This window comes from Copidosoma floridanum, unplaced genomic scaffold, assembly GCF_036245765.1.
Source record: "Copidosoma floridanum isolate Cflo_tuat_1 unplaced genomic scaffold, Cflo_Japanese_pri ptg000001l, whole genome shotgun sequence".
In the NCBI taxonomy this organism is placed as follows: Eukaryota; Metazoa; Arthropoda; class Insecta; order Hymenoptera; family Encyrtidae; genus Copidosoma; species Copidosoma floridanum.
The window spans coordinates 12,774,129-12,788,338 of NW_028321878.1; the positions used below are offsets into that span (position 1 = coordinate 12,774,129).

General features: G+C 38.4%; 2 protein-coding genes across 2 annotated transcripts; one reads left to right on the forward strand and one right to left on the reverse strand.

The window, feature by feature from the left end:
• Positions 1-5,167: 5,167 nt before the first annotated feature.
• LOC149376036 (uncharacterized) lies at positions 5,168-6,348 on the reverse strand. The gene is made up of 3 exons (XM_089592802.1): positions 6,211-6,348; positions 5,524-5,975; positions 5,168-5,406 (listed from the first exon to the last, which is right to left on the reverse strand). Exons 1-3 carry the CDS (start codon positions 6,295-6,297, stop codon positions 5,229-5,231), a joined length of 717 nt encoding a protein of 238 aa, XP_089448928.1. The 5' UTR covers positions 6,298-6,348; the 3' UTR covers positions 5,168-5,228.
• Positions 6,349-12,709: 6,361 nt separating this feature from the next.
• Positions 12,710-14,175, forward strand: LOC106642938 (mitotic spindle assembly checkpoint protein MAD2A-like). The gene is made up of 4 exons (XM_089588857.1): positions 12,710-12,879; positions 12,973-13,074; positions 13,164-13,517; positions 13,590-14,175. Exons 2-4 carry the CDS (start codon positions 12,999-13,001, stop codon positions 13,793-13,795), a joined length of 636 nt encoding a protein of 211 aa, XP_089444983.1. The 5' UTR covers positions 12,710-12,879; positions 12,973-12,998; the 3' UTR covers positions 13,796-14,175.
• The last annotated feature ends 35 nt before the right edge of the window (positions 14,176-14,210 follow it).

Below are 14,210 nucleotides of genomic sequence, written 5' to 3' on the forward strand. Positions count from 1 at the left end.
TATTTCGTTACAAATAAAGTATATGATCACCCACCTTCTTTGTTCAGGTTCCAAGAAATGAAAAAAAAAAAAAAAAATAGCAACGACAAAATAACTTGCGGAACTGCCCCAAAGATAACCAATGGAACATCATCGTATGGAAAAAAAAAAAAAAGAAAGAAAAATTATCTACTACCGTTTCGAGCGGATATACACTGACGCGTCCAAGTATATACGCATTCCTTGCAAGTGACGTGCGCAAAAATGCGAGTAACAATAATGATAATAGTAACAACAATTGCAAAAGTGATAAATTAATATCGATCTGGTCGGCTTGGCTGCCGGGAATTCGCCGTCAAAATAACAAGTGGCTCGATATAGAAGAAACGTACACGTATACATCTCGATGTATACACAATACATGTATCACCGATAAACCGGTGAATCGGTTGGCTCGCAAATAATAACGATTATTCTATACATATATATGCCAGCGGTAGCGGTGGAAGGTATGCGAGAGAGAGAGAGAAAGCGTTTCCTCTCTTTGTGACGTGCTTTCGAAACAATAAACCTTCTTGTGCGGGGAAGACAACGCGACACCCTGTGCGTTTGTTGTTGCCTTACTCGTCTTACCCGCGCGGTATGCATCTTCATTATTTTGACGCTCGAAGATATCGATTTTTTTTCCGGTCGCATGTAAATATTATTCATATACTTATTAATGATTTTAAACATATTTATTGCGACATTGCAATGTATTATTACTCAAAGAACGAAGCGCACGCTACACTCTCTGTTTTTAATGTAATTTTACTTTGGTTAAACAATATGTAGGAATTGGTATGCAAAAGTATTAATTGTAATAGGCTTTGAGTCCAAGGTTTGAGTAATCAATTGGTATCAATTGCTCAAAGATACGGGCATTTATGGTTTTTAAAATGAAAAAAAGACATCTTTAGTAGAATGAAATTACTTTTCTCACGTTAGTATGTGCATGTATACCCTCGGAGATCCACGAATTGCGCTTAAATCGAGAAACATTTTTTTAAACTCTATTTGCCAATTTTAGTACTATTCTATCTCGGTATCAAACTGAGGTTTATCTATTCATCATTGAATATTCTTACAGAATCTTAGTTTCGACAGCTAATGCAAAAATTTGCCTCAAAATATCCACACAAAAATAATTCCAACTAACTTATCACTTGAAACAAGATTACAATTACTTATTTTTAAAAAATGTTGGTACATTTGAAATAAGAAAATATATTCCTAATGTAAAAAAAAAAAAAAATGTATTTATTTTGTGCTATTTACAGTAAACATTTTCTTTGCTCCGAGAAATTTTTTCTCTCAGTGTACATATACATCGTAAGAAACAACATACATGCCGAGTCGAAATACTTCAACTCGTATCACAATCGCCCTTATACTTTGCAACTCCACCCATTTTATTAAGCGCCTTCTCTCTTCCATCAGTCTTTATCTTCATCGCTGTACATCGTTTTATTCGAACTCATTTCTCTCACATCTTCTCTCTGCATTTTACGTTAGATAAGTGTCAACTTGATTACGACGCCAAAAATGACAGCTATCAATAAACACGCGAAAAAATAATAAAGTTGCATGAAAAAAAAAAACAACCGCGATAAAATCGATGTTCTTGAAAAAATAGTAAAATATCGTACCGCATTAATATCGTTAAAAACAAACGCGTTCTACTGTATGCACTTTCCCAAGTGCAGCTGCGCGTATAATAACCGCGTTTAAAAACAATTAATCTACGTTTCGTATAAAAATTAACGGCGACAATCGTACACGTGTTGTATATTTCACGGTTAAGAAAAAAAAGATATTCGGGCGAAGGGAAAGAAAGAAAGGGAGGGAGGGCATCGTACTTAAGTGGTTTATTTCGAGCCGACGCGACGGCTAAACGAATATAAATTGCTCGGTTCGATGACTCACGCGGAAAAAGAGTGGGTTGCCGGGTATAGATGCACGAACGTACTTGTGCTTATATGCACCGCTCACATACATATAGGCATAACACTTCTTGCGAGAGAGATAATCACGAGAGAGAAGAGTAAGTAGTGGAAAAGAGGATTTGAACGCAAGAAACGGCCGAACTGAAAATCAGGGGGGAAAACTAACGCTGTGGCGTTGTACGAGCGTATAAATGTCGATTTGTTCGCTCGAGGGGGTCCGCGCCCCATATGCGGGTTTCGCGTGTCATTTAAAGGCTGGAGAGCACTATTGTACATGTACACCTAATTGTAAGAGTAAATCCTTTTTTTTTTTTTTTTCACTTACGAAAAAAGTTAAGAAAAAATCGTTAACGATTATTTGACTTTCATATTGCAGAGAAACAAACTTTGTTTCTTTTAATTTTCATGACGGTAGTATTGTAAAAAACAAAGAGAAAATAAAACCATCCATTTCATTGTTAAAACTGTTAAAAATCTTTAAATTCACATCAACTCGACCGGCAAGACTCCGAATTCTCTAATGCATTACACATACTTTATCATTTTCCTCGCATCCACCCCAAACTCACAAATTCTGCATATTTAATTTACATGTGTTGATAAATTATTATTATATGTGATTGCAGAGTGTCTGGGAGACGTGGCGCTCTCACTGGATTTTATGGGGGTTGCTTTGGTTACCGCCACGTGTCTATACACCGCCTCTCATTTTCTTTCACGCGAAATGAATAGTCATCAGTTTTCGTTCCTTCTCCTTCGTAACTTATATATACGGGTAGACCTATAAACTTCCTGCAACCAGCGTACAACACCAACTTTCATTTTGTCGTGGGTTTCGTTCTTTTTTGTTTGTGATGTGTACATCATAATATATACATGTGCAGCTGCAGTCTTTTGCTTTCTACGAGGGAAGGGGGAGAAATAGTAGTGTGGGGGTTGCCGTTGATTTGGGCTTTTGGGAATCCCCGATTTACATCAGCTCGGGGTGCGTATACGCCCTTATAAGGGCGAGATGGTGTTTAGCGCTGATTTCGAACGCGTGTATGAGAGGACCCGCGTTACATGTAAGCATTTGCATTTGAATATGCGAAAAGTGATTTTAGAGTCGAGAGGTTTGTATGGCACGCATGTGATGGGTGCTCTGATGATGTGACTCGTTCTCGCTGATGCGAGTGCTCGGGAAATTACGTGGGAGTGGATTTTTTTTCGCCAATATACGGGCCCTTATGCATATATTTTGGCTCTTTATGATCCAAGAGAGATGGATCATTGATTATATATTCTTATAAGACTCGGACAAACTTATGCAGGATAATTTACTAAGCAAATAGTCAAGGGTATATAACAAACATTAACATTGCCAAGACGCACGTAATTTTCGTCAAGTTAATTGATTTTCGGATTAAATATACATGTGTTTGCTCATTATGTAATTCAATTGAATGTATATAAAGTAGAGTTTGATCAAATAATCGAACAAATTGAATGCGCTTATCATCAACAAAGCAATCCACTGCTTACTAATCGGTTCGTATCATTTTATGCGAGTTTACCAACAAAAATAACATCGTGAGTGTGTATGGTCTCACAGAGCTAATATTTACAAAGAGTTTTATAATCTGGAATTTATTTTTTTTAACAAACAATAATCCACCTCATATTTATGGTGTTACTACTCTCGTCTACCCAAATCTTCAGGAAATGATTTACTGGATCCAATAATTTTTATTAAGCCTTTGATCAAATAAATGGCAAATAAATAATTACAACAAAAAATTATACCTCTTCAAAACGTAGACTGGCTTGTGATTAAACGTCAAAAATTATAAATAATATTCGACAACTTAATTATAGTTTGAATGTTCTACCTGTAATTAGTTTATGTATACAGCGATATCATAAAAGACCGCAATAAACGCCACATTGGCCAATTAAACCAATAAAAAAAAAAAAAAAAAAAATGCAGCGAAAGCGATCGACAATGGAAATTCTCATGCATACACCCAATGCAGACCCTCTTCTCCTGTACCAAAATCCACAACCACATTATATGTACATATATTTAAGGGCATTAATTATCGCTCGCTCGAGCGCATCGTTGATTCCATCCGCTTCGGTGCTGGCCCACCCGTGACGGCTCAATCAACTCCCACGCGTCCTTTTCTCCCTTTTACGCACACAAACAATGCTCGCTTGCTCGCGAATTACAAACTTAAGTGTGTACAATCGAGTACAAACACATACTTACTTGCAGAGGAAACAAAACCCTTTGTCGACTATACTCATACAACGTGGAAAATATATAATGTAATTTAGCTTAACAGCAATAGTTTTCGGTTTGCGGCGCGATCGCAAAAACGTCCACGAAATTTATTTAAGCGAGAAACGCGTCAATTGAAAAAGGAAATTGAAAAGTGTACAAGTGCGCCAACTTGACAATTGCAAACCAAACGATCGAGCCAAAAGTGTAGCGAATCTGCGTGTGACTCAAGTAAAATGAGAAGAAAGAGGATACAAGAGGGGAATCGAGGGAAGCCTTTTTCGCTCATGTATGGATCGGTGAGTCATGCATAAAGTGATATTAGTACAATTAAAAGGGCGTGTAAGTACAACATTTAGGTGTGCGTCGACCAAAACTTTGATGGTATTAATAAAACCCACGGATGAATATCCACTTTTTGGAGGTTTAGTCAGTAGATTTATGGCAGCGCGAGGGGCATTTTGAGGGTCCATTGGTCAATTAAAGGTCCATATTTTGGTGAAGCAAACGAGCAACGGAAGGAAGAGTCGAGCGACCGCGTCCAGTTGATTGGAGGGCGCGACGAAAAGCACATTGTTTTCTCTGAAGCGGAGCGAAAAAATCGGTATGTTTTGAAAATGGCATGTGGAGGCTGCGAGAGTATAAATTACCGATTGCTGAACACTTCATTTTTTTTTAAAGATTTTTCAAACACATTTTAAATTTTTTTATATAATTTAATTGACTTTTAACAGAAATTGGAAAATAAATTTAAGTAGACCCTAATGCGTGACTCATATATTTTTTGAGAAACCAAATATTGAACAAATGGATAAATTATGTAAATGTTCCAGGGTAAAAATGAACGGGACGATAGTGATGACTGATAAGGATATAACGTCACATAGTATAAAATTCCGTTGGTTATTAAAATTATTAAAATTGTTTATTTGTAAAAGGCATTTAAATCTTAAAAAAATTCAGTTGATCATCCATTTAGACTCAAATTTTTCAATGGATTTATATTACAAACAATCCCAAGCACCGCAAAAAGCACAAAAATTGTTTTCCCGCATGAACTGCTCCGCAAACATGATACCAATTTCATATGAATACTGGTGGATCGTCTGGTGCCGATAAAAACAATTAGATCCAAACGAGCAGTGACCAAAGCCAAAACGATAGTACATGCAATCGACGAACCTACAAAAAAAAAAATAAAAAAAAAAATAAAAATAACCATCTCTACTTTCTTTGAAATTATTGTAAAAAATATATTTATTTTTTTCTTCTGCAAGCATGTTGTTGCCAAACACTCACCTCCGCGGGTCCTGATTGTCGCTTTGACGTCTTCCAGTCGACAAAAAGGTCTCGATCGCCCCCTCCTCGTAAACCAGATCATTGGGCGGGAGAAGGGTAGAAAACACCGGGTATAAATTCGTGGGAGTTACAGTAGGAATACACTCCGTCGCTCCAAAGTGGATCCACGTGCACTCCTCTTTCCCAGCACTCCCCTCGACCCACCTCGCGCTGTGCGCCATAAACCAGGACGCCGTTCGGCAAACCGGGCACTTGATTTTCACCGACGGATCCAACGATGAATCGTCACTCGCTGCTGTAGGCCCTCGCCACGTTTTCAGGCAGTCCCAGCAAAATTTGTGATCGCAATTGCTCAGCACGCCGTAGCCGCACCGATTTGGTCTCGTTGAAATATCGTCGAGGCAAATATTGCACGTGTCGTCCACCTGTCGAGATAGGTTTGATGTAACTTCCTGTAAATGAACAATTTTTTTTTTTTTTTTTTTTTTTTTTTACATACCTATTAGTTATCACTGTAAAAATTCTAATGAGAGTTAGCCCTTAGTTACTTGTACGTTATACTATGTATTAAAGTTAATGGTAAAAATGGACTTGTATAAAAGTTTAGTAATTATTTCAATAAAAACTAATTTTTAATGATATTGTGATGAAAAAAAGTTTATGGGTTTTAAGTTGCACGAAACTCACCATTTCTGCTCGACAGGCGTTTGTCCCGAGTACACTGTTGTCGTCGTCACCGTCGAATACTGTTTCTTTTCCAAAGCTGTTATTCATTTTTGAAAATAAGATCTAACTGATACTACCAAGCTGTTGTATCTAGCCAAGTTCGAGTGGAAATGCGCTACAATGGCTAAAGTGAGTTCTATTAATTTATCCAAAAATCGCTTACTAATACTAGCCGTCCTTATCGGCCATTAGAGAAAGCGAAGATAACTCGGGCAGACGTTAATGAAATTTGGGGACAATCGTGGAGGTGATGGATGGTGGCCGTGGCATTCGTGCCACCATTTCATATTTTACATGGGAAAAAAGTTTCATGGATGTTAATGAAAAACTAGTACGTTGTTAATAAATGTTTTTGATTTAGTTTCGAAAAGCGTGTCAATCCGAGTTAAGTCAAGTACTTATGAAGGAAATAAAAAACTACAACTAATCCAATTTATGTTCTTAGAAATCAGAGCAATAGTAGATATTTTTAGTACAAACCGATGGTGTAGTTTTTTTTTTTTTTTTTTTTTTTCAACATCATTTTTCAAGTAGAGTTGCATACTTCTCATGACTCATACAGCTCAAAAGGTAGAAAAAGCTTCCAGCTAACCGATGCTTACTTAAAATTTATGTTTTGAAACTTTTCTTCCGCACGAAGAGAAATCTTTGTGGAAAAGTAAATATTTCAAGACACGTGGCTTATACTCGGAACGGCAATGTGGTAATTTCAGTACGAGCGCGTTAGCATTATCAGTTCATCAAATTACAGCGAGGGAGCTAAGTAATGTAAGGCTTGTTTACACACTTGTGTCGTTGTGTGTGTGTGTGTGTGTGTGTGTGAACGTATACGTATATGTTTGGTCGTCGTCAGTGCGGAGGAATTCAGCGATGCGCGAGATTGTCACACAACGTATAATATATCACAAGCCGGCCGGCCGGCCGGCATATCGCCGAACTCGTCCTCTCGAGCGGCCAATTAACTTAATTAACCGGCTCTCAATCGAGGGGCACAAAAAGTCGAGTGTGTATATTATGTTTTTTATTTTTATTTTTTTTTATTTTTTATGTGTATTATACGTATGCGCTCGAGAGATTAGGAAATGTGGACGCGCGATGTGAGCTAAGGCAATTACATATCTCAATTTGCGCACTTTTGGATGATAAAAGTGACGCTATTGTATACGTTACGATTACAAAGTCACATGTTTTCTCGTTTAAAGGCTCTCTTTTCTCGATAATTTGTTTGTTTCACATTTAATTTAGTCTTTTGGTAAAACAATTTAGAGATTATTAACAAAAAAATGGTAGTTTTGATACCATGGGGGCAAAAAGTATCACCAACGCCCCAAAATTGGTGGTTCGCACAAATTTTTAAAGGGCATTTTATGAGTGTGAAGGCCATACTGCTGTGATGAGTCAAACGTCCTAGTACCAGACATCGTTGGACTATAAAAATATCGCTGATTCATGTCTTTCTTCAAGAAATGAGTCAATGCCATTCTGTCACTGCCATTCTGCACATACAAGTTTTGCGCGATGTTCCTAAGTTCAAATACTTTTACTGTTACTATTACATTCCAACCGAAAAATTTGACGGTTACAACCCTCGTTGAAAATAATTTTCGATTTTACGTAAAAAAGTACCACGTCTATCGCGTACGGCTACAATTTTCATAAATAAAAGTATACCCTTCGACTTGTTTAAAAAGTGCACTTGAATGCATTTATATATATATATACGATCCTCTATTCTGAGCCCGAATATTTGGAGTCAACTCAACCCCACGTGGCGCCACGTGTATATGGATGCCGATAAATAAAAAAAAAAAAGGCCCCGCTGTACAGGAAGTGCGTTTATTATGCCCGTCCCGCGGTGATTTACTGCTCCTCCGTGCACTTCCCTCCACCCCTTTGTGCGCGTATACTCGAGCCTCCTCCTATAGCTCGGCGTAAATATTTGGGTAAGATGTAGGACTAACGTCCTCTCATCCCGGACGCAACGGCTTCTTTACTACTGTTTTTCGACAATTTCTCTCGCGTTGGCTCGCATTCCGAGCATCTCCGGAGTCGTTTTCCCCCCCCCCCCCCCCTTAGTAGCGCGTGGCGTGTAGGCCCGTTTGTTTTGCGAGTCCCCGGAATGTTTACGGTTTTCTTCAACGTTTCTTCCGCGTTTGGGCATTGATGATGGTGAAAATGCCCGTAGCTGATAGTGTAAATGGTCTTCGGTATAAGTGCATCACGATTGGACAAAAGAGCTGACTCTAAAATGCCCCCATGTACTTGATCTATGAAACTCGTTGCTTCGAATGAAGGAATTAAAACAACTCAAGAGAGAGAGAGAGAGAAAAAGCGTGCCGCCCTTGGAATGGAGCCCCGACGGTCCGGAGGTATTCCTTTTGAAAGGGTGATTGGCACCGAGTGGGAGAAGTACGCGACACTTGTCCTCGTCGCCGTGGCCATCAGGAAGGATGCGGTGCGCACAAGACCCGGCGGATCAGGCGCGTTGTTCGAGTTAAGCCGTGCACAATAAGGTGCTATTACATCGTTGCATTGTCCGGCCTTTTTCTTCGTTAGCTACATACACATACATCCAACGCGCAGATCTTACACTTATGAACAATTCTTGACTAGCATCACTGTATAAGATGTACGTACATCATGTCGAACATATGAGGAAATCCACAAAAAATGTCACGTTTTTGTCCTCGATTTTAATTAACAAACATTCTTGTTAACCGCACCCTTGAAACCGAGCTCATGTTACTCGTAGTGTGATGTATCTATGAGGAAAAATTTTCAAACACGAGGTTTAGTGAGGGTGACACCCTTTTTCCTCAAAAATAAAATTTTTTTTAGGGGGGGGGGCAAAAACGGGATGTTTTTTGTGGATTGCCTCATATGTATTTTGCACTGTATAGTCGTTTTATCATAGGCACATACATAGGTATATGTATAATATAGACTGTGCCTTTTTAAAGATTCGTTTCTTGAGAGGGCGCTATATATAGGTAGGGAGTTTTTGCGGAGCTCAACGAGTCATGAACGCAATGAGAAACGAGAGTCGATTTTATTATTATTATTATTATCACCATCATCGTCTCTCTCTCTTCTTTCATATTCTACTTTTATATTCGACGGACGACGGTCGAGGTGATTTCTACTCGCCGTGAATTGATAATGGCCAAAATGGAACACTTCAATGGCAATGAGGCGGAATTTCAGCCGTGGAGCGTCGATTGGTTGGTGATTAAATCAATCATACAATTTTTTAATCACCAACAACAATTTGGATTAAAATTTAATAAAAAAAAAAATTATGTATATTAGCATCGAGGGCAGAGCTCGGGCCATTTTGATAGAATGAAATTATGGCATCCTGCTCGCTAGTTGGCAATAAAAGTGGCACAGCTAGTATAAATCGATCGATTAATAACGCAATGTCTCGAGTATTGTTCATGGTGTGTGAGAATGGTACTTTTCGTCGCAAAAGTGCCACCGCCTCCGGGGCTGTTTCGCAGCAAGCAGGCCATTAATTAAATTTCCTACCTCGGGCGTTTTTGAGGATCAGGTAGGAAAAATAGTGTCCGTCACATAAGCGCCGTCGGACCGCAACTAGTATACCTTACGTCCCTCGGGCCGCAAAATAGCCCCGGAGACGATGGCACTTTCGTGACGAAAACTACCATTAAATTCTGACAATTATCGTAATTGTCCGATGAAGTATACATTAAGACGACGGATAATTGTGCTTTCCACGTTATTTTGGAAAAGATAATCTGTAAAACTTAATGATGAAGAGCCACATCCTCCGCAAGTGAGCGAAAAATTATCCTCTGCGCAATAAAAGTAGTGTGAAAAATCAATTTTCAATAAATGACAATACATCATCATTGAAAAATATATGTATCCTGCGAAAAAACCCCCAAACCAAACACCTCGGCCCCCTCAAACGAGCCGGATAATTAACGGACGCCGAGCTTACAAAGCAATCCATCCGAAATTTTCCTCACCCACACCCCCCCTGTTACATTCCTCGCGCGCACCCGAAAACGCATGGATATTTTCATGACTCGGCAAAAGCTTATGGGGATCTCGGCTGAGTCGGCTAAAAATAGCGCCGATCCTATACATATACATACACAAGCCCCGCGCCCCTTCTCTTTACACAAAAGCCCTCTCGTTTATAAATATATATACTACAACATAAGTGGGGAGAGGGGGGGGGACAAGGGCGAAGGTTAAGGCAACGATCGTTTACACACTCTCTCGCTCGGGTGGGTGTTCGCCGCGCCTATACGTATATAAACGACGGGCGCGATGATGATAAACAGGCCACTGTCAATGTTGAACGATTCGAACGAGAATGCGGCCATTGTCTCGCACTCATGCGGGAGTATTGTACCCACAGCGATGTATAATATATAATGGCTTCCTCTGCTTCCCTGTACTCGTTCGTGGAACTTAATTGCCGGCGGTTCGTGCAGTACCGATCGGATGACTATGGCCAACGATCGCTTGGAAAATCGGCAAAGGTTTTGTTGCCTTTTTTTTTTTTTTTTTTTTTTTTTCACTCGTTATTGATGGGTAGGCGTGGAAAAAACGTTTAGCCGAGAGGAAGATTTTATCAGTGTATAGGATTGGATGTTGCTGGAGCGTCACTGTTCATTATCGTTTGGGTATTTGTTGAATCGCATCCGATTCCCAATCCGATGCAACAAGTATATTATATGAAATACGCTTACTTGGTTCCATTCGTTTTTCAATCATAATATATCGGTAATGAATATATGGGTGCATCCGTGTAATGTTACGGTATTTATGAGTCACCGAAGTTGTAAGAATTTCGAATTATTGATTTTTTACACTATCGTGTAAAGAGAATCTCTCATGTACTGCTGTGTATGAATATTGGAGGAAAAAAAAAATTTGGAGACTTCTGACAACAGTATATTGTTTCTACTGCAAACTAAAATTCTGAAATAAAAATATTAGTAAAAACTGTACAGATACTTGCTAGTTAATAATCTTTTAGAATTGTGAAAACGCTCGAGGTAGCAGTGTAGTGAAACAATTTTTTTCTTTTTTTTTTTTTCGTTAAGACTTTGAGTATATAATTGTTCTCGAGGGTCAACTATCTTAATATTTTTAAAATTGCAAAAGGCTCAGCCATATCATATTCGAGACATTTGTTGAACATTGGAGAGTTTAGAAAATATTGCGCCAGATTTAGTTTTTCGGTAATAATTGTAAATACCAACGGTATTTTATACTATGTGACGTTGTATCCTTATCAGTCATCACTATCGTTATCGTCCCGTTCATTTTTACACTGGAACATTTACATAATTTATCCATTTGCTCAATATTTGGTTTCTCAAAAAATATATGAGTCACGCATTAGCGTCTACTTAAATTTATTTTCCAATTTCTGTTAAAAGTCAATTAAATTATACGGAAAAATTTTACATGTGTTTGAAAAATCTTTTAAAAAAATGAAGTGTTCAGCTATCACCTGACATTGGAAAGTTAATTCTCAAAACCACATAATAGGTGACAAGTACTGCACCACATTTAATTTTTTTTCCAGTGCTAGGAGTTATAAGTTTCATCCTGATGTAGATTATCAATAGCAAAAACACCGCAAGTAACCGAACGAGGCCCGACACCCTCGTGACGAAAGCCGAGGCTTCCCCAAAAACAAAGATGCACGTCCCGCGTGAAAAGTACATTCCTCGAGTCCCAATCGGTAATTTATACTCTCGCAGCCTCCGCATGCCATTTCCAAAACATACCGATTTTTTCGCTCCACTTCAGAGAAAACAATGTGCTTTTCGTCGCACCCTCCAATCAACTGGACGCGGTCGCTCGACTCTTCCTTCCGTTGCTCGTTTGCTTCACCAAAATATGGACCTTTAATTGACCAATGGACCCTCAAAATGCCCCTCGCGCTGCCATAAATCTACTGACTAAACCTCCAAAAAGTGGATATTCATCCGTGGGTTTTATTAATACCATCACAGTTTTGGTCGACGCACACCTAAACGTTGTACTTACACGCCCTTTTAATTGTACTAATATCACTTTATGCATGACTCACCGATCCATACATGAGCGAAAAAGGCTTCCCTCGATTCCCCTCTTGTATCCTCTTTCTTCTCATTTTACTTGAGTCACACGCAGATTCGCTACACTTTTGGCTCGATCGTTTGGTTTGCAATTGTCAAGTTGGCGCACTTGTACACTTTTCAATTTCCTTTTTCAATTAACGCGTTTTTCGCTTAAATAAATCTCGTGGACGTTTTTGCGATCGCGCCGCAAACCGAAAACTATTGCTGTTAAGCTAAATTACATTATATATTTTCCACGTTGTATGACAACAAAGAGTTTCCTTTTCTCAGTAAGCATGTGTGTGGATATCATGTCGTATACAACTCTCTGTTTACACCGAAAATTCGAAGAAACGGCCCAAGCCGCTCTCATGAGTTGAACTATTCTATATTCTCATAGGTATTCAAACGAGCATAGTCGCTTGAAACTTGCAGAGCATTTTGGAAAGTGTGACTATACAGTTCAACTTGAAGAAGCACGAGACTCGTATCAAGAGCATAGAGAGTTAGCTGATATTTTTTTTATTTTTTGTCTCATTTCGTAAGTGTATTCATAGTTGTTAGTTTATAGTAAAAAAAATACAAAACTTTGTTGTTTTTGTTCCAATCTCTTGATAAAAATCTTTGGTATCAGGTACTCGTAGACTTCGGCTGTGGAAAATGGCGTTACACGTTAAGCAGAAAAAAAAGTGCATCACCCTCCAAGGCTCTGCAGCAATGGTTCGCGAATTCCTGGGTGACTATTTTTTTTTCTACAATCTGTTATTTTATCAATACTCCACTTTCTTACTTAACATATTATTTTTATCATGTTACAATGCACAGAATATGGAATGTCCAGTATTCTGTACCAAAGAGAAGTGTGTCCCGCTGATGATTTCCAGCAAACAAAGTATCACGGGCTCAATTTGTTCAAAGTGAAAAATGAGGAAAACTTTAAAAAATTTGCTCGTGACCTTGGAGACATTGAAAATTTCCTGGCGAAAAAAGAAGTGGCCAGTGTTACGTTGGCCCTTATAAATGTAGACACGAGGGAATACCTCGAAAAGTGGACATTCGAGATTACCTACGAAGACGAGTCAGGTGGTGGTTCCCAGAACCACAGCTCCTCCTCTTGTGGGACAAAAGATACCGAGACCATCCAAAGAGAGATACGTGCTGTGATAAAACAAATTTTGGGTAAATTTTTATTTTCATTTTGGCTAGATTTATTCCATTTTACCATGTAAACCATTATTTCTACCTATGTAGGCGTGGTAACCATATTGCCTTTTTTGGACGAAAACAAAATTGTTTATTCCATCCAGGCTATACCAAGACCAGGAGTACCTTTGTGGGACGGCTGGCATTGGATTACAGAGAATACCAGCATTAAAAATCAGGAAGATATGAAGCTTAAAAAATTTTCGACATCCATTCATGGAGTCCATACTATAGTGCAATATAAAAAAGCCTAAGAGTGCCAATTAGTTAACCTTCAGGTGGCATAGAAAAGTTTTTTCTTTTTTCTGTAAACAAAATTTAATCGCTTATGAAAAGTAATGTTGAAATACGGAAGAATACAAACATTTTTTTTTATTTTCATCGGTTCGGTCCTATAGATTATCGGAAAACTTGATACGAATTTTTTTTTTTTTTTTTTTTTTCACATCAACAATAACCGACAAAGATCGAGCTCTTCAAAGTTAAAAGTGACGTCGCTTCGTAATAAAATGATTGCATTTGAAATGCATGTACATACACTGTTGTGACATATCACTTTGTTCATCGAGTAACTGTTTTTTGTTGATGTGAAAAAATAAAATAATACGTTGCCAACAGTTTTCGATAATCTACCAGACTGATCTTATGGATTTTTCAGTATTCTTCACA